This window comes from Centroberyx gerrardi, chromosome 2, assembly GCF_048128805.1.
Source record: "Centroberyx gerrardi isolate f3 chromosome 2, fCenGer3.hap1.cur.20231027, whole genome shotgun sequence".
In the NCBI taxonomy this organism is placed as follows: Eukaryota; Metazoa; Chordata; class Actinopteri; order Beryciformes; family Berycidae; genus Centroberyx; species Centroberyx gerrardi.
In genome coordinates, this window is record NC_135998.1 from 30,196,562 (window position 1) to 30,220,745 (window position 24,184).

Genomic DNA, 24,184 nt, shown 5'->3' on the forward strand with positions numbered 1-24,184 from the left:
ATCAGATTGTGATTTTCAAGCAAGCAAAACAGCAAGAAAGCGTTTTTTCTGCCTTTTTAAAAACAGTTTTCACTCGCTAATTATTGCAGTGTTTCTCAACCAGAATAAAATAGAAAGCCATTAATAACCCGGTGTTAACATGAGCGGGCCCGCGTATCTCAATATGCCCAAACTATGACAATAAAGTTATTTTGACTGGGTGGGTGAATAGCCTACCTGTAAAATAACACGTACTACCCCTTTAAATCTGTCTGACATCGTGCACACTGAAGTCAGGATGGCCGAGCGGTCTAAGGCGCTGCGTTCAGGTCGCAGTCTCCTCTGGAGGCGTGGGTTCGAATCCCACTTCTGACAGCAAAAGTTTTTGGACTGCAGTTGGATCAGGTCATGTAGTGCTAGGAAATCAGGCGGATCATCACACAACTTTAAGCTCAACTGTAGATATCTGTAATTGGACATTCCATGTAACTTAATGGCAAAAACAACATCTTACTAATAATAATATCTTACTACTCAAAATGTAATTAGATATTAGATATATCTTAAATTAGCGTTTAACTAGTCGTTAATGAATTACAGATATTTGTAATGAGAATCCGGTCAGGCTAATAAATGTTACAACGGCTTGCCATAGTAATGCTGCATTTATGTGGTAAATAACCAGTGCACGGTAAGTGTTTGAAGGTTAAAAGCAACGACTTGTTCACGCGGGTATGAAACCAGTTTGAAACCGTCATGATCGAAGTTTGTCATAGACGTTGGTTTCTACTCATCAGTTTTTTCATACTTGAATTAAACAATATTATATATGTTCACAGACATCATTTACAAGCTGAAAACTAAGGTGAAGGGTATTTTCAAATAGAAAGCTGGTATCTCCCGTCTTCCGTATGCTGCATTGAATGCAGCATGAGCTCGGGAACCAATCACAATGCGAGATGGGATGCCGTAAAGTGTGACATTGATGTTTAGGATGAGGACCTGCTTGCCTCCTGTGGAAGAGTAATTTGGGAATTTTATCATAGTTCAAAGCTACAGTTGACGAAGACTTCAAAGGCAAGTAGCTTGTTTCCTTGTTATTTGATGAAATATTGGATGAAATATTTAAATTATGAAAGGAATTCAAAAAATAAGTGATTGTTAGCTGCTAGCTGGCCAGCTAAAGCTAGCTCTATATGTCAGAGTACACAGAGAAGTGACGAGATAACTGACAGTTAGACAGTTAGAGAGAACTGAAATGTTATTGACGTTGTCTTCAGCGACATCTGTTCTTCTTATGTAAATATTCATATGTTTGCCAGAAAGGGAACAGCTCCCTGAGGCCTCATAGGCAGTGACAGTCCTCTGAGGCTGGCTTTATGAAACTTTTACTGTCGCAACGTCACCAAACTCATGCTGAACATCACAAATGATGATTCAAGCTCGTGATTTTTTTTTTGGATGGTTCTCCTAGTTGCATTCAGGTTGCATCATACACTACGAAACCAAACCCCTTCATTTTACCCCTGAAATGTCCTTCATTTCTCATTACATAAACATTAATTATCCATTCAAAATAACATAGCTTTAATAAAGTAAGTTAGTATCATGTGTTTATAAGGGATTTATTCATGGGTTGGTTCACAGAGACACTAGTAATTAAGGGATTTTTCATGCCTTTTGTGCAGGTTTACAGGGTTATTAAGTGGAAATTAATGGAAAAGTTCCTGTCTCCCTGAAAAGAAAGTAAGCAGTCAAACATTAAGGGGTGTTTAAGGAGGTTTTGATGGGATCTCCTCTATTAATAACTCCCTTAATTAATTTTAAGAGTGTTTTGCATGAATTAAGGGGTGAATTCATGTAAATGAATGACAATATAAGGTTATTTTAAGGGATTACTGGTTCGTAGAGCATCTAAAGCCAGCCTGTGGCCTCAGTGTGTCAGTCCTATGACTGTATCCATTCAAAGTGGAGTCAAAGACACCAATTTAAATAATTCTAGTGTAAGTGCATTGAGTAATACCAGCAGTAGGCCTACAGCAAGGACTGGAGCCAAGATGATTTTGGAAGGGATCAAAGTACTTTTCTAGGGTTCAGTATCTCTTCTGATGAACGTTGATCCAGGCTGCTTCAAACACAGTAATGAATATGTTGCCTATTGCAAAGTGTTTCCTATTTAAATCAATGCATTACACAAGTTTCAACAATGGGAGGTGAAGTATAAGCAGCTCAGTTGAAATCCTTCTCACATTCCACATTTTAGTTTGACAGAAGTCACTGTAAAGAGTTTAAGACTATCTTAACTTTTGAACTAAATTATCTTTAAAAGCCACAACATAAAGGTTAGTATCTCTATGGTTAGTGTATGTGGTTGTGAAGTGAGCAAATTACTATATAGACTTATGTGACTATTGCTTATGTATTCATGATCACAGGTGGCAGTCAAGTGTGAAAAGTGTGGCAGGTGAGCATCTGAAACAACTGAAAGTGCTGCTGAGGTTTTAGGAGATGAATGTTCAGTCTGAACTTTAATCTGTGTGGGTGAAAATGTTCCTGGTGTGGCAGAAGAAAAAGAGATATCTAACACTATTCTGACAAAAATGTTTGACTAAAGTCAAACTTGCTATGGATTATTATCATTATTTCAATAGGCCTATTCTGTTTTTTAAGTCCTTCTCTTCCAAAATAGTAACATGTAAGACAATAAAATAATTTGAATCTTCTAAATTGTTTTCAAAATGTTTTGCAGTGAACCTTTTGGTAAAATAATGACATGGATATAAAACCCTTCATATGTTTTGTGTCCTCCAGTTATAATGTCAAGCTCCACACTGCTTATTCTGTATGGAAGCCAGACCGGGACGTCCCAGGACACGGCGCTGAGGATCGGACGACAGGCGCAGAGGAGGCGGCTGCAGGTCCGAGTGTTGGCGCTGGACAGCTACAATGTGGTCAGTTGATTGACAGGCAATATGCCTTTAATGCAGAATACAATCTGAGGTTCTTATGTCTTTGGCTGTGTCAAAACTGTCATTAGCTATTTTCAATCAGAAATCAGCTGCTGTTGGCAGCTTGTCTGCTCTTAAATTCAGTTCCAGGTAGCATTAAAAAGGTCTTAAAGTCTTAATTTTGGCTTTCTGAAACTTGCAGATATTGATTTCTGAGTTCTGCTGCTTCAAAGCTAGAGCCTTTTAGTAATGAAATGCACTTGTTTTTTCTTAGATTGGGAATTTGGAACAACCTCTTTACTTTTTTAATGATGAGTTGCAACATGAATTCCATTTCAACAGTCTGACCTGCTGTGTCTTTACTGTCTACCAACAGGCCAACCTGATCTCTGAGTCTCTGGTGATTTTTGTGTGCGCCACCACTGGCAATGGAGACCCTCCTGACAATATGAAGGTAATGTATCAAGATGATAAATGTGTGGAGGGCTGGGATCTCAACATAGGACACACATCAAAACATCATTATTGTGATACTGTAATTATGGCAATTTTAAACATTGTGTCATATTTTTGTATCCTAATAAAAAGCCGTTGGATTTTTTTTTTATTTCTTAATTTTTTTTTTTTACTGCAAATAGAAAAAAAGTCTTAATCTTCAGGGCTACAGTCAGTCACAATTCTTCAACCCCTAGAAGAGGCATTGTGTTGGACTGTATTAGCGAGTGATTTTGAATTATAGCTGGTATGTGGAATAAAGATAAGTGCCACCAACACTTATTTTATTCAGCTTCAACAGGCATTACATTACTCAAAATATAGACAGTACAATATATTAAGACAGAGTATTGTAAAATACAATGTATCTACACGTTTACCATACCTCTAGACTTGTGTGTTTGTCTGTTCATGTTCACTTATGTTTCTCTGTCCATCCCTGCTTCCTTTAAAGAATTTCTGGAGGTTTCTGTTCAAGAAGTCTTTGCCTGCTGGATCTCTGTGTCAGCTGGACTGTGCCGTACTGGGCCTAGGGGACTCCTCCTACCCAAAGTCAGTCTGTTTCACTTCCTAATCCACTTTTCAGAGCCACTCTCCTCACAGTACACATTCAAACTGATTCATAGTCTTTGTGAGAACAATGTCAACCGGTTTTGTCTGTAGGTTCAATTTTGTGGCCAAGAAGCTTTATAAGCGCCTTCTGCAGCTGGGTGCCAGTATGCTGTTGTCTGTTGGGCTGGCAGATGACCAACATGACCTGGGGTAAGAAACAACATGTGTGAAGCTGCCGAAACACAGGATACACAGGCCAAGTCATCATTATAGCTGTATATTGCTTCAAGCTCTGCACTAAAGAAACATGAAACATTTGACTTACTGTTTGACTGATTTTTAACATATGGCTGATATTTAACAATGGGATTTTCTAAAACTCCTCATCCTTTAAACTCCTCCTAGTCTTTATGCTAAATATGCAGTCTTACCTAAATAACAAACCAAGACAGTAAATGCATTCTCTGAGTGAATTCATTGCACTGAAGTGTCTGGATGTAGTTTTACTGCATCATAGAGGACAAAAATCAGTTCAGTTTGCCTCCCAACCTCTGACCCTAACCTTAACCACTATGTTTCCTCTTAACATTAACCCAATTTGTATGCTATTGCTAGCTGTAACTCTTAACCTAACCAGAACATTGTTCTTGCCAAACTTCAGTGAAGCGAAATCAATCATTTCTGGCCAGAATTGCACCTGAGTAGTTTTTAATCCTGTCAACAGTTACAACAAACCATCTACTTGCTCTTAAATGTCGATACATGACATTCTGTTGATAATTTAAACATGTTTATATTCTGTCAACAACAATGTTTGATCTGCCCAATCTTTGTGTTGAACAGGTCAGATGCCGTGATCGACCCGTGGCTCACATCATTCTGGGAGAAAGCCTTCGCTCTGTATCCGTCTTTTGCTGATCTGATCCCACTTAGAGACGATGAGCCGTCAGTATCCACTTGATTTGATTATGTAACACTGTGTGCCGCTTATTCAACTCTTAATATTTGTGATTTTATGTCAATAAAGTCAAGCTGAGCTGGGATTTCAGGATTAGGGGCTGACACATCAAGCTTAGTATGGAATATATGGTTCACCTATGAATGTGATTTGAGTCCAGGCTTCAAAGGAAGGAAGCGTTTCAGTTCAAAGGAAACATTAATCACTCTAGTCAAAAAGAAAACTCATTGGAATTATGACAGCAGGGTAATGATTTCTATTTCCTTTCAAACCTCAGTGATTGCATTCAAATGCCATTCATAGGCAATCACACATCCCGTTCTGTGCTTCCATATTCTGACTGAGTCTGTCCTGTTCCCTATGAAAGCCCATCAAGTCCTGTTATGCTGCAAAGACTTTCATTCCCAAACAGTGTGTCCACCATTTGAAAGAGGTCACACTTACTCTGACAGAGTGGTTGCTTAACAATTGAAGCTGCGATCACTATTGAATAGACTAGCCATGCCAAGAGTGTGTTCACATCACATTTTGGGTTGTTGTTAGTAGTGGTAGTTTAATTTTTTGCTGGTTTCTTGTGGCAGACTCCCTCCAACGTACACTTTCCACTTCCTGGATGATGTGAACGAGAAGATGGATGATAGGTTGAGGATTCCAGAAGGACAAACTGCGCCCTCCCTGTCCCGCCCCTTCCCTGCTAGACTGGTGTGCAACAGGAGAGTAACGGACGCCTCCCACTTTCAGGACGTGAGGCACATCGAGTTTGACATCACTGGATCCAACATTGAGTGAGTGACCTTGTTGTGAAATTCACAAACCGTACACACAATACACAAAGCCTTTGCTGCCATGCCGAGTGTCTGTGGTGTTTTGTAGTTGATGAAATGAAATGGAGACATTTTCAGGCGTGACACCTCAGTGGTTGTGGTGTTTGTGTGTAGGTTTGCTGCAGGTGACGTGGTGATGATGCGTCCTTGTAACGCACCAGAAGACATACAGCAGTTTTGTCAACTGCTGAGACTAGACCCAAACGCCCTGTTCACCCTCAGGGCCACAGGCAACATTGCAGGTGTGTGGTGTTTATGGGTTTATGGGAAATGTAGTCTTAATTTGGAGAAACACAAAATGCTGCACCTAGCACTTTTAAAGGACCTCTTGAGCTCTCTTAAATAGTGTAGCAGACAAATGACAAATTCCTCTGTGAGTAAAGCCCTATCCTGTCCACAACCTTAGTTCCAGCCAGCCTCCCCCAGCCCTGCACAGTGCACCACCTGGTGGAGAGTTACCTGGACATCGCCGCCGTGCCTCGCCGCTCCTTCTTCGAGCTGCTGTCCACCTTTGCCACCGATGAGCTAGAAAAGGAGAAGCTGAAAGAGTTCAGCTCAGCCCAAGGCCAGGATGAGCTGCACAGCTACTGCAACCGGCCCCGGCGCACCGCTCTGGAGGTGACGACTCGGGGTCAGAATCAGGGTCGGGGTTTGGGTTTGAGTTGGGGGCGAATGGGTTCAGCCTCGTCCAAGGAAAAGAGGATATGTTCTCACAGCAAGGGTCTGATGAGTATGCTGTTGTAAATCTGTCTAAATCTGGATCATTCACACAAAGGGACACATGCACTATTGACTTGATATTAGCAAGCTGCAGGTTACAAGTTACAATGTGCTGTCAAGAAACAAAATTTAATCAGTTGCCACAAAACAACCACTGCAAAAATAATAATGATAATTATAAGAACAGCAAGAACACAATTTATTGAGGCAGTCTATTCCAAAGCATTGGGACCCTAAAATCAAAAGTACAATTGCTTGTAATTTTTAGTCAAGACTTTATAATAGTCAGCAGTCCCTTCAATGATCTAAGGCTGTGTTTTTGCCTACAGTGTAGGAGCTAAGCTATGCATTGCTTTGAAAGTAGCTGTTCATATTTTAAAATTGGTTCTAAACTTTATTGGAAGCCAATGTAATGAGGCTAAGATTTGAGTTACATGGTCATTTTGTGAAGTTCTAGTTTGAAGCTTTCCAGTTACATTCTGTGCTAGCTGTAGTTGAGAGAGCCTTTTGTGAAAGAGGTCATGTCTGAAAATGTCATTATTTGCAAGAGAAACATAGCCTTACATTTGAAATATTTCTCAAGTAATAGAAAGAGAACTGGAAGATCTTTTTGCCTTAATCACAACTTCCAATGATTCCAGTGATAATCCTGCTTTTGGTTTGTTATTTTAACTGCACAAAACAGTCTCATGGTCTACTTATTGGATGTCTTGTCCTTTGTGCTGCAGGCGTTGGCAGATTTCCCCAAAACTACCGCAGAGCTGAAGGTGGACAATCTCCTGGATCTTTTCCCTGAGATCCAGCCTCGCTCCTTCTCCATCTCCTCCTCCCTCCAGGTAGCTCCTCCACCATGACAGCTACTGAGCTACTGTAATATCTAGAGTTAACGTCAGTTCAGCTACTGCTAGTGCTGCTGAGTGCAGACTGGAGAAAATAACTGTATCAAAGATAGATTACTCTCTTGTGCATGGTGTCTTGTACCTGAATATTACTACTACTATTGCTACTACTGATAATAATGGTAATAATAATAAACTTTAGTTGCAAAGCACTTTCTAAAAACAGTTTAGAACATGCTTTAACAATAAATCAAACGCAAAAATCAGAAAATAAATTAGGTAAATTAAGTAAAACAGGAAAGCACTACAAGATAAAAAAGGGTGAAGAATAGAGAGTAAAAACAATATAAGTTGAAGAATACATCTTCTGATGCACAAACTTGGACACATCATCAGTGATGTTACCTGGAGTCATTGGATGTTTCGGGTCTTTCGAACATCAGACACCCTCGTCCAGGCGACCCGACCAGGGTTGCTCAAGTCCCGGCCTGTGTCCAGGTGGCATGCTACCCCCCCCACTGCTCTCCTCTCTTCAGCCAGAGCCATCTTGAGGCTTTCTCTGCTTCCTCTGTATTGGAACTGAAGGCTCTTCTCCTGCTCAGCCTGGTGATGCCCAAGGTTCCATAGGCCTTGCTGAGGGACTGGCCTGCGAACCCCCTGCAGCCCACCTCTACCGGTCCTCCACCCTTGCCTGCGGCAGTCCTCCACCAGCTCTGCATACTTCGTTCTTTTCCGCTCCTGTGCCTCTTCCATCCTCTCCTCCCAAGGCACAGTGAGCTCCAGCAGCGTGAGCTGTTTCGTGGCCTCTGACACCAGTATGATGTCTGGCCTCAGTGAGGTCTGGGTGATGTGTGGTGGACTCTTCAACCGCCTTTCCAGGTCAACGGTCATCACCCAGTCTCGACAGAGCAGTGTTTGGGCTTCTGCTTCAGCCGCTCTCCCTCCCTGACGAACGCAACCCACGCCTTCGCCGTGGATCTGATCCACGTCTTCATCAAACTGCAGCCATTCCGTCTTCTTGCTGGCTTGTGGCCATTGGATCCTCGGTTTGGCCAGGGGAGAGCTGGCAATGGGTGTCGGTAACACTTAGAGGCTCTGGTCACTGTGGGTTGCCTCCTGGCCTGGCTCCTCCTGCGTCTCACCAGAACTGGTTTCTGTGCGCTGTGTCACTGGCTCCTTTGCCAAACATCTCATCCTGGCCAATATAAAAGTAAAATAATAGGATAACAGACATCGCATGAAGGAAAATCTATAAAAATAGGTTTTAAGAAGTTATTTAAAAGATGATTGTGATTGTCAGCCTAAACTCCTTAGACAGGTTGATCCAAAGCTGAAAAAAACAGTCATGTTTAGTCTTAAACCTGGACTTTGGCTGCCTTCAGCATGCGTTCAAACTAATGGATTAGTATAGACAGATACAGGAAGAAGGACAGAGAATCTGGAAAATGTTTTCTCTTGTTCAAGCCTGAGAAAGACTTGTTTTCTCCACATAGGCACACCCACACAGGCTTCAGATCCTGGTCGCTGTGGTCCGCTACAAAACCAAGATGTTTAAACCACGAAGAGGCCTCTGCTCCAGCTGGTTAGCCTCCCTGGACCCTGCACAAGGTCTTTATCCATATATACAGTACTACTTTAAAAGCGTATTAAATCATGTTAGCATCAGCAATGTTCAAAATTCCTCAAAGTAACACTGCAGTGCTGCTTTGCAAGAAAGCAATTTTGTCACCAAGATACATATTTATAACCCCAATCTAAAGCTGTGTAACCAGTAATATATTATGTATCTGACTAAACCGTGTTGCAGGGGAGGTGTACGTGCCTTTGTGGGTGAAGAAGGGAACAATGAGGTTCCCAAAAGAAAAGGACACACCTGTGATAATGGTTGGACCTGGGACAGGAGTGGCACCATTCAGATCTGCCTTACAAGAGAGGATAGCCACAGGAGAAACTGGTGAGATGTTTCTCTCTCTCTCTCTCTCTCTCTCTCTCTCTCTCTCTCTGTCTATGAATGAGCACAGTCTACATCATTACACAGCACTGAGATTAGATATTATCTTCTCGTCTTTCTGATGTTTAGCCAATGTTCTGTTCTTCGGCTGTCGCTCGAAGTCCAAGGACTTTTACTTCAGCTCAGAGTGGGAGGAGATGATGAAGGCCAGACAGCTAACCCTCTTCACTGCCTTCTCGCGAGACCAGGTCAGACACACACACACACACACACACACACACACACACACACACAAATACTATGCTTCTATGCAAGAGATAAGATGAGCTTTATTGATCACTGAGGGGAAATTGGGTCACTGCAGTAACAAAGAATAGGATATAGAAAATCAATACAATAAATAAAATATATTGAAGATTAGAGATGTGTCCTCATCCTGTTAATACCTAATTTCTATTGGCTAGAAAGAATTGTCAGTATTTATTTTGATCATTGACAGATTTGATGTTTGCTGTTTAGAGATTGGCAAATTTACAGTCCAAGAGCATAACCCTAACCCTAAGTCACACAGTTCAGACAGTCAAAGTTTTTCCACTTTGAACTTCAAAACTAAAATGAAAAATGAGTAGATGCCACAGTAGACTAAACACTGCACAAAACTGAGCAGTGGGGTATTGTACTTTCTTGCTGTTTATACCATTCCCTGAGAGAAATCTTGATTCTGGTAGGCTGGAAGCTATCCATTAAATTAACAAGTGTGCTAGCGCTTGGTTAGGTGATGCTTTATTGGAGTGAGTGAAAATACGTTGACTGTAAAAACTCCACCTAACAACTCCACTTAACACCAAGGTGCTGTGGTAGCACAGTGTTGTTGTAACTAAGAGAATCACTGAACATAATATCTAATTCATGCGCTGACTTAGCCACTACAGTTAGAAAGTCAATGAGCTACTTCCTGGTATGTGAATGTGTGGAGCACCAGCCTCCAGTTGGCTGATGCTTGCTTGACTTCTACCGTACTGCCTGGTGTACGAGCGCACACTATAGTTCCCTTTTGAAGGGCTCTTAGAGCTCTGTGCCGCCTAAACACCACATACCGTAGTGTCCCTAAGCACTGTGCATTGCAAATAGCGTTACACATGAATGATCAGACGAACACTCAGAGCCCAGCTCTTATAGAGGTGCTGAAACTTTGTTCACTTGCTGTAATTTCCTCTTTCCCTTAATTATATACTAGCAATTCTTTAGAAATCAAGTAGGAGATAGACATTGCTCTTTACCTTCGTTGGTGTCCTCGAAACACCACAGGATGGTGACAAAGCAATACTCAAGCAACAACACAGCACAATATTAAGGCTGTCAATACACTCTTGGTGTCAAAACTCTCTGTATTTGAATAAAAATGTACTATCCACATTGCAGGAGCATCTTCCCAGTGTAACCACTAATGATTCCAGTAGTATTACACCAATAGACATAGCCTACAATCTCTTTACAGAAATAACATTAATATTGTTTTTGGGACGATGCAATGATTAGCTAGCTAGCTATGTTAACAATTGTACTGCAAGATCATATTACTGACTGCCAACTGTAGGCAACAATAGTGACATTAAAAATAGTGTTTCTGATGGTGTCAGTATAAAATTTCAGTATAGTAAAAAAAAAAAAAATATCAAAATGTATTTTTTGACCATTGCACAATAGTTCCATACAGTGTCATCTGTTAACTCAGTATGATAGCCCAATACACCAGGTTTTGAAATGTAAAAAACTTTTAGTGGTAGAACAATAGTCCAGGTTACTGTTTTTACCATCAATTTGGCCATTCTTCCTAAATATGTTAATGGTGGATCGCCATGGACACAATCAGTGGCAAAACAGAATATAAAGATTTGTTGAAAACAAATAGTTTTTTGATAAATGTTTTCAGACTCCCTGGGGATGATGATGAAAATGGCTGAATATTTGTGTTTTTAGGAGGACAAGATTTACGTGCAGAACCGTGTGAAGGAGCAGGCTAAACTACTGTGGGACCTGATTGCCAGTAAAAATGCCTGCTTTTACATTGCAGGGTGAGTCAAAACCCCAAAAACCTAGCTTCTCCCTCTTTTAAATATGTGTATTATCCATCATTTTATGGAAATAACAGTATTGTATTGATGCTATTAATCCCTATTTTAATTCCTGTTACTCTGATTTCATCTCATTTATACAGAGATGTTCTATGTTCATTTTATGTATGTGTGTGTGTGTTGCTGTGTAGCTGAATTTCTTTTTAGCTGCGACCAGCAGCTCTATAGTTCGCTCTGTCGCTCTGTCGATTCGGTCGGTCGGTCGGTTGGTTGGTCCACAAACATTTCCCCACGCGTGTATGCATGCACATACGTGGTCACAGCTATTGCAAATTCGCGCTTGTTTTAACAATTATTTCCCTGACTTCCCTGGTTTATCACACCATTCAAACACAAATTACACAAAAAGCAGAATCCTCAATAGGGATGTGAGACAAGAATAAATCTTCCACCTTGATTCCACCTTGTTACTCCTTGAAAATGAATAATAAGAACATCAGTGATTGTGAATATACGTACCTTGTTTTGTTCCCCTCAAGCAATGCCAAAGAGATGCCAGCCAGCGTGTGTGAAGCACTGAAGGAGGCCTTTCAGCAGGAAGGAGGTCTGTCCGTCGAGGCGGCAGACCAGATGCTAGACGCCATGGAGAAGACGGGCCGATTCCAGAGCGAGACCTGGTCCTGATCACATGACCTCAAAACAGTTCTCTCCTAAATTCACATTCAAGATTTGTGGGCATATGGACTAGCTGCTCCCAGTGCAACAGTGCAATCATTCCACAGTAAACGGCACTACAGTTTTGCATATGGACAATATGTGCAGTGGTATAAGTTTGCCCTCTCTACGCAGATTTGTATGGATGCAAGAGAAGCCTATTTGAAATGTTATTGATATTGTGTAGATCAATAAAAGACATCGGGGGTTTAGACATGGAGAAAAATATACAGGAAAGTAAAGATGTCTGCATTGCCTAACTGATCTTCAAATGTCTTTTAATTCCACAGTACCTACTCCTTTAATTTACAGTTAGCCAGGTGGGCAAACCTAATTACATAACCTACATATCCGTTCTACAAAGTGGGTTTGTGGGCTTTGATTTTTAAAGTGCTGGAAAATGCTTGAGTTTACTTTGAGAGTTTACTTTGACCTGACAAAAACTTTCTGTCACATGTTTTTATAATGCCTGAATGATCTATGCACGAGTAGATTCATCAGGTAGTGTTCCCAAATGTTTTTTTAAGGGTATTATGAGATGCCAAAAAATAAACTATTCATCATCCACTTATTGAGCATAATAGGCATATGCAGTATGTATGTACCAATGGGTTGGAAATGCCAGACTATCCAGAGAATAAATGAAAATGTAAAATTGTACTGCATAACCATGATATGCAAAGTATTATCTATAAATACTTGTAACTGGTTAATCAATAACTTGTCTTAAATTTTTCCTCAATCTTGGGTATATTGGAAACTTGAATGTTCCACATTTAATGGACCAATGAAGTTGCAACGTACACTACATGGCCAGAAGAATGTGGACACCTGCTCATCGAACATCTCATTCCAAAATCATGGGCATTAATATGGAGTTGTTCCCCCCTTTGCTGCTATAACTGCCTCCACTCTTCTGGGAAGGCTTTCCACTATGGAACATTGCTGCGGGGATTTGCTTCTATTCAGCCACAAGAGCATTAGTGAGGTCGGGCATTGATGTTGGGCGATTCAGTCTGGCTCCAACTCATCCCAAAGGTGTTGGATGGGGTTGAGTTCAAGGCTCTGTGCAGGCCGGTCAAGTTCTTCCACACCGATCTCAACAAACCATTTCTGTATGGACCTCGCTTTGTCATGCTGAAACAGGAAAGGGCCTTCCCCAAACTGTTGCCATAAAGTTGGAAGCAGACAATCCTCTAGAACGTCATTGTATGCTGTAGCGTTAAGATTTCCCTTCACTGGAACTAAGGGGCCTGAACCTAGAAAAACAGCTCCACACCATTATTCCTCCTCTATCAAACTTTACAGTTGGCACTATGCATTTGGGCAGGTAGCGTTCTCCTGGCATCCGCCAAACCCAGATTTGTCCGTCAGACTGCCAGATGGTAAAGCGTGATTCGTCACTCCAGAGAACCACTACAGCAACACTTGGCGTTGCGTATGGTGCGGCTGCTCGGCCATAGAAAACCATTTCATGAAGCTCCTGACAAACAGTTCTTGTTTTGTTTGTTTGTTTGTATACAAACAAACAAAACAAGTACAGTATATTGCTTGTTTATACATTGCTGGTATATTGCTTGTATATTGTGTTTCTGTATATGTCCAAGCAGAAGCATATATAAATTGAACAAAAGAGGACCAAGGATTGAACCCTGTGGAACCCCACATGTCCCAGTGACTTTATCAGATACAAAATTTTCAATAGAGACAAAGAAATTGCTGTCTAGCAGGTAGGTCCTGAACCACTTTAGAACAGGACTTGACAGTCCTACCCAATTTTTTAATCTGTCTAGTAAGATCTCATGATCCACAGTGTCCAATGCAGCATGGTCATTTATTGTTAACAATATGCCATAAAAGATGTAATCACATATGTGTATCTAAAAATGTCATTTATATGATTACCTGCCCCTGTGGGATGGCCTATAGAGGCAAAACCTCCCGAGCTCTTGAACACAAAAACAGTATTGACAGAAATGACCGTACCTATCCAGTGGCAGTCCATTTTAATGATTTAAAACATGACTTGAAGACATTTCACTTTAGTGGCAGACTTCCAGAGAGGGGAGGTAACACAGAGAGCCTGTTAAAAAAAAAATGTGAAGCCTATTGAATTTTTACACTTAAAATGATCCAACCAAGGGGTATGAATGATGAATTTCTCCTCATTTTAATGCTGTAGACTTTTTATATTGATATCCCCTCAGCTATGGCAGCAGGCACTAGCGTTTCTTTGGGCTCAAGCAGATAAATTCCCTGTACTGTGAGTGTGACCGCTGTCATGGTGGTCATAACAACTCTCACCCAAAGCATAAGTTGAATTTGAATGGGTGCCAGGCACCCACAGGCAACAATGTAGAGAATCCCTTGGAATGTAGTAATAGTAGTAAAAATTGCTCATAAATTGAATAAGAATATTATTATTAGAATCATTGACAATTTTCTGTTGCTAATTCACTTTTATAGCCTTTATCAACACAGTTATTGACAAATTTGCAAAGATGAAATCTAGAATGAGTTTGAAGGGTTGGTACAATACGGCACATTTGGAAAAAATGTTGATGTTGCGGTGATATTGAGGCACTTGCATGATGTAATGTGAACTGGTAAATAAATACACCAAATTCCAAATGCCTGTGTGACTTCAACAGCCATGTTGTTTCTTTGTTTAGCAACATAGTGTCCATTTCTATTTTCCAGCAACTTAGAAAAATATGTTTCTATACAAGATAATCAAACAATCATTATTCAAATTTCTGGATTACGTCACTCAGTCTATACAATATAAGTAGCTTTGATATTCAGTAATTTCCACTTTCATCCACAAGTTGCACTGTTCTATCAATAACAGTCAATGCTCTACATTTTTTGCCCTCAAGAATTTCAGATGAAACTGCACTAGGCTGCTGAAAGTGAAGAGAGACCAAAAGTAATGTTGTGAAAATTGGCTGTAACAGTAGCTTCTCATTGCAGTTTAGCATCTCTGACAATTTTGGCAGTTTTTTATCTGAAGGAGCTATAGACATTTATTATACACAGATTGGATGAGAGGAGGCAACTATATTTTATGATTTTATGGACTTTAAGTGCTCACTGCTGAATATTGTCAGCTCTTGAAGAGAGGGAAGCCCCCCATACAAATGAAATTACACTTTCTGTAAAGCTATATTTCATATGACATTTAATAGCCCATTTTGTGGAAGCAATGAGAAAGTCATGTATTTCACATTTCAAAATAAATTAACCAACTTCTATTATACATACAAGTTGCATAATAAATCATTACAACTAGGCATATGGTGTTGCATTTTAGCAACTGTTACAATTCATTTATTTAGAATGTGCTTTGGTGTGAAACAGCTGAGATTTTTGGCTCAGCATGTTTCAGAGGCCTAGACTCCATCCTAAAAACTTAAAACAGTTATTTCTGAAACATTTTCCATGATCCATCCACACACACACACACACACACGCAAACGCTGTACTCTCCAGCTCAGTCCAGGGAGGCCTGTTAGCAGTGTTCCCTGCTGATATGTTAGAAACAACTTTTGGCAAGTGGAAACCTCCTCTTCAGCCCAGTTCCAGTCACCCAGGCCCAAATGCTCAGGTATTTTCCAAGATTTAAGAAATCTGGACATGGACAAAGTCTCCATTCAAGAGAGCAAAGCTGAGTAATTGCTCAACCTTAGTTATACAGACTTTCCTTTATGTTATAGGCTAAAAGAGGACCAAGAACCTGGGCCCTCATTTATCAACGTTGCATAGAAAAGTTCCTACAAAAACTGTTAACAAATGTAATTTAGAGTGTCCGTACTTTACAATAAAACTGATACTGGCATTAATGTATGTATACTTGCCCTATGTAAACCTGTCTTGATAAATACCAACATGTCTAAACCAGCATGCTTGTGCAGAACCATTCTCTTTAACATAAAAAATCAACTTTATCATACACAATAAATACACAGTGAAAGCCTTTCTGTTTAAAAATTGCAAGAAATGTCAGACAATGTCCCTTGATTGTTGAATAAGGCTGAATCAAAGAGAATAAAAAGAGGAAACTTTTCAGATACAGAAACATCAATTCCATGTAATTGGAACGTACAGCCATAGCTAAACAGAAGCCAAAAACAGAATTTGATCTCAGAACAGTTATTACAGTACTAAACAAACTTCAAGAAAATAAAGGGTTGAGAGCATCCCATGACTGAAAAGGACATCTTATGAAGGAAGAAGTCACAATAAAAGTTTTTTAAAAAGTTACGAAAAGGATTTCTGATTTTACTCTTTGACAGAATAGATTTTCCTAACCTGCAAAGTTCTCCTGACACAAGAAAAAATTAACAGGTCTAAAGGATCGTCATGTAAATCCTTTCCGTTTTTATTTTGTTGTGCTATAACAAACAGCTAATTGGATATTACAAGATGGAAAATACATTATCATGGTACAGGCAAGGATCTAGGATTTTAGGACTGAACTAGATACTGTGTGATGAGTGTCATTTGGCTTCATCAGTATAGAGTACTTCAGAATATCAGCGTTTTCATTTCATCTATAGACACGTGTGTGTTCGTTCGGCCTTGACAAAGGCCAATATGGCTGAAACGACTATTTTCTGCTACTTTGCTCTAGCCTAATATTTTCTACCTTCTGCACAAGTGTGCCTTTAAAATGGAAAAGAAGCCCCGACTATACATTGCATTCAGGTAAAGTGGCTCACTTTTCCACCTGATTCTTGTAATGTATCTGTTAGCTTCCCTGAGGTAAACGAATCCACTCGACAGCACAACTTTGTCGATTCCGCCGCCGCCGACTGTGGTAGTCGGCATATGGCCAAGCAGCCAATCAGAGTGACAGACAACAGACAGACAGACGAGACAAACACCAATCAGAACACTGGCATTTCATTCTTAGCAACACTCACGCCCCATAAAAGTACCGAATCGTGGATAAAGACAGATTTCAAAACGGAGCGCTTACTCAATAAACATACCATTGAATGGAAGGGGGAAACCCTGGTGCACACCCAACGTTGATAAATGAGGGTACGGAACTGAGTATTCCTCTGCGTGTCCCCTACACCTCCTCCTGCACTTCCCTCCTTCCCTGCCCACCTGTCTATCTATCTGAGGGCCAGTGTGTGCACTTGGTAGATCTCCTTTGGGAAGTCCATTTGTTGCTCCTCGTGGACGATGCGCAGGCCCGCCCGGCCCACCAGGCTGCGGACGATCTTCAGGTCGCGGCAGACGCTGCTGTCCACCTCGTCCGGCACCACGCCCTCGTACGCCACATTGTCCTTGATGACGACGAGGCCGTTGGGCCGCAGGGCGCTTTGGCAGCGCCGCAGGAACTCCACCAGGTGGTCGTCTGTGAGGTGGCCTGAAGGGGAAAGGGGGAGGAGAGGTGTCACATCTAGAACATCCCGAGCCTTTGGTCTTACTCTTTGACCTCCACTTAGCACGGATTATCTGAATCCAAATGCAGGTACTCACTGGCAAAGTTAATGTAGGCCAGGGTTTTTAACCATGTGCCATAGTGACCCAACAGTCTGCAGGTCTTCATTCCTACCAAACACTACAGCAGCTTGTTTCACTGATTAAGACACCTTCAAACAGAGGAACCAATACGTGAAATCAGCTGCTGTTGTGATTGGTAGGAGGGTCATTCCGTGTCAACTCAACCAGAGCTCGGCGGCTCAAACTTTTGATTTTGAAAAAGAAAAATAGTGGAGCTGCTACCTTTCTCAGTATCGCTTTTAGACCCCTAAACTTGCTCCAAATCATAGGCGAAAATTATCATTTTGACCCTCACTACAAAATTGGGGGAAACTCAGTAAATAATGATCAGTGTGAGTTTTAATATTTGGGCTTTCTTCATCATTTATGTATATCTTCCACCAGGAGAAAAATGATCAAAATCAAAAGTTTGAGCCGGCGAAGTTTCAGAAATTTGGTTGATTTGACACGGAATGACCCAGGAATGAAAACCTGTACACTCTCAGGTCACAATTGCACATGATGGCTCCCATGAATGATCCAGCAATTTCGAAAATGCTCGAGTACAGCAGTGAGATACATCATTCCCCCAAGTTTCATCAAAATCGGATGGCCTGGCGACCATTGAGCCAGACTCACCAATGACCCACTGGATCCAGATGACGTCGTAGCGTCCGTCCTCCGGTAAAAAGTCCTGCAGGCCGCTGCAGAAGTAGTTGCCCACCCGCTTGCCCTCCTCGCCCAGGTAGGTTTTGGCCTTGTCCAGGAACTCCTGGGTCACATCCACCAGGTCCACAGTGTGGAAGAGAGGCAGCAGCAAGCGCTTGGTGATCCGCCCGATACCGGCTCCACAGTCCAGAGCGCAGGCTGTGCCCGTCTTCCCCTCACCTTCCTTTATTGGAAAGATGATAAACATGAAAAGAGTTAACTAGTCGAAAAAGCTGTAGAATTAGGTGTTAGATTTAAGCAACTCCTAATTCAAGTTTTGTCTTCTACACAACTGAGGAACAAGGCTATTAAGGTTCAACCAATAAGGGCTTTTGGCGGCTGATACCGATATTTTGTCATCTTTAAATTTGAACTTTCTTCATGCAAAATTAAAAAATATTACAAGGATTCAGTGTTTCCCCCAGAATTTTACTCTCATCAGGGTGGAAGAGCCTCTGAAACAGAATTTAGACCACGGGACACTAACACTCTAACACTATAATAATAATAACACTACTACTACTACTAATAATAACATATTCATGCAGAATTTTGTAGAATCCAAACAAAATGTGCCATTATCAATTCAGGTTAAGGGCTTCCCATGGACAACCAGTATAGGATTCATTCTACAATAAATATGTAATCAATCAACCTGCATCATATCCATCATATCAGAGGTGGACCACACTGACTGGACCAGATCCCATTTTTAGTAAAAGGCCAACATCAACTTGATATAAACTAAATCCCAGTGTTTCTTTTCTTTGCTTGAGCTGGCTGGCATCTCAAAAAGAGTTTCTTACGCCAAGGAACTTCTGCAGGAAAGCCTTGGATCCGTTGAGGTCGATGTTGGAGATGCTGCCGTAGCCTCCCAGCATGCCGTCCACGGTGGAGGGAACCTCCCTCCAGTAGCCCTCCGCATTGGAGTAGAAGCTGGCCTCACTCATCCTGTCAGACCAGAGATTGAATATTTCAATCAAGGGAAAACTTGAACCCAAAATTACTATTCAAGTTCACATATATAGGGCCCTATGAAATATCTTGTTTTCTTTCATTTTTGGATGGTTTTTTTCCATGGAGTTTTTGTTTTAAACTCAAAACTCGCAATCCCAATTTGGTTCTTTCAATCATTCCATGCTTACAGAAGACAAACACCTTTATCCTACAATATTTATTTGAACAAGTATCAGTGATCGCTGTGAGTACTGAGATTTTGTGGCCAGTAGTGCTTCAAGTTATTCTTTGATCAATCCTAGACCAAAACATTTCATACATTAGAGGCATCATTTAGCTTTACCTCAAAATGTGTGTAGTACACAGCACTTAGTTAGAAAGGGAACGAATTGGCAGAGCCTCAACCTGAGGGAAAAAAAATCTCCATGTACTCTTTGCCTTATTATAATCTGTTTGTGCCATCACTGATTACTGGCAAAAATGTATGGAAAACAGAATATGTAGGGCTATAATAGAGTATAAGACGGGTAGGCCCTTGCCTCTGAATGCCAAACCTGTATGTTATTATCCACATGCCTACCTGCCTGTACTTAGCGATTAATTACATAAACCCAACACAACAAATGAAGTGCATAAACACACACACAGGGTCTCAAATGTAGCCCAGATCCCCATACTTGTGGCCATGATATTAAACACATGACCAAGTTCCACAGAATGGAAACTGTCAAATTAATACTGATCTACAATAAGGCCAAAGATTCTAGTGGTTCTATAAAGGTGTAGTATGCATCTCTATCCAATCATACTTGACGTTAGAGACAAATTCTAATCACTACTGACTTAAAGGATAACACCAGTGTAATTTTACTTTTTCCTTTCTCCATTACTGCCCATGGAAAGTCTAAAAACCCACCAATGTATTTACCTCCTAGAAGTGATAGGCTCCCATTGTTTTCCAAAATACATTCAAGGATTATTAGCTTAGGCCTACTATGCAATCATGAATCTATTGTTGCAGCACAGGTATGATCAGTAGCAGGTTCAGTTCCACTGTTGAATACTGTCTGAAGTCTCCCACCACCCCTCCCCCTCACAGCTCAGGCGTGTTCACAAGGTAAATTCCAGGCCAAAAAACAGCTTCATGAAGCAGTATGTCAGCGCCCATATCTATCTATCTTTCTGCATGTTCTGACTGCACCTTTTGGAAAAGCATGGAAAGTCAACTGGGGGAGTGGGCGGGGCCAAACGATACCCTACTTCCAGATAGCATCATACTTCCACTTGGGTGTGAACTGAGCTCCACAGTAGCTCCACATAGCAGCAGCAAATGCTCCCAAACTCACTCGAAGAGAACTCGCTCTGCTCAGCCATTCTAAGCCAACTGTGCGACAGCCTCAAACTCCAAATGGTTTAAATCAGGGTTCACACTGCTGCCCCCTGATTTCAAATTCCATGACTTTTCCATGACTTTCCATAACTGAGTCAAAGCTTCCTTGACCTAAACATGTTCTTCCTTCCTGGTTTGTTAATGTAGTTTTTCTAAAGGGGGTGAACAGTCTGGTTTCCACTACTGTTGGGCTAAAAAGCACCACCTAATGCATTGAATGCCTGAAGCAAGTTGGAAAATACATTCTGGTACATACCTGTATAGTGACCCATTTGTTAAATTCCTTGACTTTCCCTGTCTGGAATGTCTGTAGTTTACAGGCTACTCACAGTTCAGTGTGAGCTGTCGTCTACCCATTCTGTAAGCACTATGCTGCCCTGTAATTATGGGGCATTCAAGGACATTCATTCTTACACCTATTCACTGGAAGCTGAATATGAAAAGGATGTGTAATCGAACTCCAAGCTGGAGCGATGACATGAGAGGACTGGAGGTCCCGTATCATCACCTGCTCAGCATGTAAGGAGCACACACACACACACACACACACTCTCACACACACACACTCTCACACACACACACACCAGTAGCAGCCAAATCTGGCTTGACTTGGCTGGAGTTCAGCTGTCAGAGCCCATCTTGTGACCAGGGCAGAGGGCATAAATTTCCTCTGAGGCTCTGACCCCGTCACAGTGAACAGCAAATGCAGAATGAATGAGATCTTAGGCTTGAAAATGCACATTTAAAAATGTTAGCTAAATAAGTTAGTTATATCGGGTATAGGTTAATTGATCTTTTCTGCCATCATTACACTGCAACCAACAATATTAAGCAAATTATTATTATTCCATCTTCACTTATCAACATGTAAGAACATGAAATAGGGCTATGTTAAAAGATAAATTGGAAGAAGCAACTGCCACAAACTTGGGAGCTGCAGATATTAGAATTGCCTTATTATATATTAATAGTATAGACTGGCTAAGTGACTTTTATAGAAGTAATGCTACAGACAACTTAGCTACTTTCAGGCTTCCAAGTGAACAGGGAACCTATTGGCCATTTAATACAATGCAATTAAATAAAGTAAATAGTGGCAAGTTGTTCATGTTATAAATATAGCCATTCACCGGTAAACTCTTTAACTTGCCACTACAGCTAATGAAACTAAAGAAACAAATATCCACTTAATGTCCAATATGAAACTTAGCCTATATATCACTGCTGTTCCCAACCAGACAATTTCAACTCTGAAACGTCCATGTGGAATTTGAAAATTGTGTGGTTATATTAGCACTACACAGTAATACACTATTGCTATGTAGCGCTAATATAAGTAACACTATGGCCTACCACGTGTTACATGCTTTAGTTTTAGCTAACCTGCTGCCGTCTGTTGTGTTTCCAGGGTAAAACAACAAGTCTGCGATTTCATTTAGAAAGTTTATAGAAAGTACTCTTCACAGCAACGCTCACCTCGTTTTGTCTCAGTGCCAGGTCCCACACCCTCCTCTAGCCTCCTCTCGCCTCTCACAAATCAAGTGCCTCCTCCGTGCTTCGGTTTCCTATTTGCGACCATCTCTGCACATGGAGCACGTCATTTCCTTATTTGGTTCCTACAACAAGAAGTGACAACAGCGCCCCTGCTGGCTGCTTCACTCCTGAGGGAAAGCTCTATGCGTTTCCCCAGACCGTATACACTGAAAAACACCTGAGCAGTATGTAGCCTAATAATAATAATAAAAAAATGATATATAATACAATACTATATAATATAATCTAATATAATATGATATAATATAATATACTATAATATAATAAAAAATAAGTAATAATTAAATTAGGCCTACATTTAAGAAAAACAAACAAACAAAAAAATTCCTCATACACAATTTAAGGGTATAAGAGTCTTGAAAGAGTTTTGAAAACATCAAAGTTTGGAGGGTTCTTAAAAAGAGATTAAAAAAGTAAATTTTTAGATTCTTAAAAAGATAAGAACACCAGATAAATATCTCAAATATAATGTAAATGTAACTCACATTTTTGGTTTAGTTTCACATCTGGTCTGAATCTAACCATGCTTGCTTGGGATGGCAGTTTTGTCTCTGATCACCACTGTGTGATTTTTGATAGGCCTGCTATTTTGAAGGCAGCCATTAAACATCATGCTCTCACATCTTTAATGAATAATCTTAGAAATACACCAAATACAGATTATCCGCCCTGGATAAATGATAGTACTGTATCTGCAGCCTTAAAAGGGACTGTAGAGGTGTGAATGTTACTAATGATCTTCTCATGAATGCAGATTTTGGACACAAAATCTCTCCACAAGTCACAAGCTCTCCACATTGGCGCTGCCTGACCTAAGCACTGAATTGATTTTCATCATATTAGATATAATTTTCAGTCTGTATCAGTATATTTCTTCCACTTCATTGATTACATGTGGCAAGCCTCAAGGATCACTTCTCGGGCCAATACTGTTTAGGCCTATATGTAAACTCTCAACCTTATAATTTGTTGCCGGAGCATCTTCTTTCATTGCTATTATAATCCCAGTAGGTTGGCAGTGTTACATGCTGATGACCAGCTGATGTCCCCAAATTTACTCCTAACATTAAGCAAAACTAAGGTACTTTTTTAGGTATTTCATTGCTATTGCTATTGTTATTATTCCCGCTGTAGATTTTCTTCCATTTCAACTATGTTTTAATTGTGTCTAACTGTTTTCCTTATGTCATTGGAACAGCAACAGTCCCGTAGTAAGTACCTCCGTGGTTAAATGCCACTTAATTTTTGACAGCAGTTACTAAGGCAGGGAAGAGCAATAATGAGGATCAATGAGGATCAACTTTTAACATTGTATGACAAGGTCCATTCAGTCAGCGAGGCATAATGTATGGAGCTGGATGGTGAGAGTCCAGTACTGCACTGGAACAATGAGATGGTGAAAAAGTATTTGATGTTCCTGGTCATCCATTTTTACTGATGTTTTTGATTAGAAAATTGGGATGAGCTGGCAGGCATGGAAAGGCACATAACCCACGAATAATGGAAAGACACGTAATTCATATTTGTGTTATTTGTTAATTCAAATGTAAAACACAAAACACTGTGGATGCCAGGACATGATGGAATGTGTGTCCATGATGTTTTTCAAATGAATATCGTTTAGTTAATAGGGTATTTCTTAAATTGAATATGAAGGAAAAACTCAACTTATTATAGACAGACAGGCATTTATATAATTAGTTTTTGCCTATTTTTATTCTTATAGTAGCCTATTTGCCAGTTTTATTCTCATCTAAACTCATTTAAGTAATGTAATTTTAGCTCAGGGTCATTTAGGAATTATTCTGATTAACTTGTTATCTATTATTTTTTATTGCTGGTAAAGCACTTTGTAACACTGTCTTGGAAAATACTATGTCATTTAAGTTTATTATTTATTGTTATCTAGAGGAAATCAGACTAACATTTTCTACCATACAATCTAGAAAAAGTAAACTACTCAGACTACAATAAGCTGCTGTTGAAATGGCTTATACAATTGAATACTTAATGTTTTGTATCAG

The 24,184-nt window shown here is 40.4% G+C and overlaps 2 protein-coding genes and 1 non-coding gene across 3 annotated transcripts; 2 read left to right on the top strand and 1 right to left on the bottom strand.

The window, feature by feature from the left end:
- Nucleotides 1-271: 271 nt before the first annotated feature.
- Nucleotides 272-354, top strand: trnal-cag (transfer RNA leucine (anticodon CAG)). The gene has a single exon. It is a non-coding gene; the product is annotated as a tRNA-Leu (tRNA).
- A 612-nt stretch (nucleotides 355-966) lies between these two features.
- ndor1 (NADPH dependent diflavin oxidoreductase 1) lies at nucleotides 967-12,867 on the top strand. The gene is made up of 16 exons (XM_078287800.1): nucleotides 967-1,056; nucleotides 2,415-2,443; nucleotides 2,791-2,930; nucleotides 3,304-3,381; nucleotides 3,877-3,974; nucleotides 4,086-4,184; nucleotides 4,818-4,919; nucleotides 5,514-5,717; nucleotides 5,871-5,998; nucleotides 6,163-6,374; nucleotides 7,205-7,312; nucleotides 8,809-8,923; nucleotides 9,123-9,269; nucleotides 9,396-9,514; nucleotides 11,247-11,341; nucleotides 11,881-12,867. Exons 3-16 carry the CDS (start codon nucleotides 2,796-2,798, stop codon nucleotides 12,023-12,025), a joined length of 1,785 nt encoding a protein of 594 aa, XP_078143926.1. The 5' UTR covers nucleotides 967-1,056; nucleotides 2,415-2,443; nucleotides 2,791-2,795; the 3' UTR covers nucleotides 12,026-12,867.
- A 2,485-nt stretch (nucleotides 12,868-15,352) lies between these two features.
- On the bottom strand, nucleotides 15,353-22,177 carry ntmt1 (N-terminal Xaa-Pro-Lys N-methyltransferase 1). The gene is made up of 4 exons (XM_071906912.2): nucleotides 22,083-22,177; nucleotides 19,066-19,210; nucleotides 18,191-18,443; nucleotides 15,353-17,435 (listed from the first exon to the last, which is right to left on the bottom strand). Exons 2-4 carry the CDS (start codon nucleotides 19,207-19,209, stop codon nucleotides 17,179-17,181), a joined length of 654 nt encoding a protein of 217 aa, XP_071763013.1. The 5' UTR covers nucleotide 19,210; nucleotides 22,083-22,177; the 3' UTR covers nucleotides 15,353-17,178.
- Between the last annotated feature and the right edge of the window lie 2,007 nt (nucleotides 22,178-24,184).

What these genes read in the sequence shown, in the direction of transcription:
- ndor1 (XM_078287800.1), top strand. Translation starts at nt 2,796, where the DNA reads ATGTCAAGCTCCACACTGCTTATTCTGTATGGAAGCCAGACCGGGACG. An exon ending in GGGGACTCCTCCTACCCAAA is followed by an intron (nt 3,975 to 4,085) that starts GTCAGTCTGTTT and finishes TTTTGTCTGTAG; the next exon opens with GTTCAATTTTGTGGCCAAGA. An exon ending in CCACTTAGAGACGATGAGCC is followed by an intron (nt 4,920 to 5,513) that starts GTCAGTATCCAC and finishes TTCTTGTGGCAG; the next exon opens with ACTCCCTCCAACGTACACTT.
- ntmt1 (XM_071906912.2), bottom strand. Translation starts at nt 19,209, where the DNA reads ATGAGTGAGGCCAGCTTCTACTCCAATGCGGAGGGCTACTGGAGGGAG. An exon ending in TCCTGCAGAAGTTCCTTGGC is followed by an intron (nt 18,444 to 19,065) that starts GTAAGAAACTCT and finishes TTTCCAATAAAG; the next exon opens with GAAGGTGAGGGGAAGACGGG. An exon ending in CTGGATCCAGTGGGTCATTG is followed by an intron (nt 17,436 to 18,190) that starts GTGAGTCTGGCT and finishes TTTCCCCTTCAG; the next exon opens with GCCACCTCACAGACGACCAC.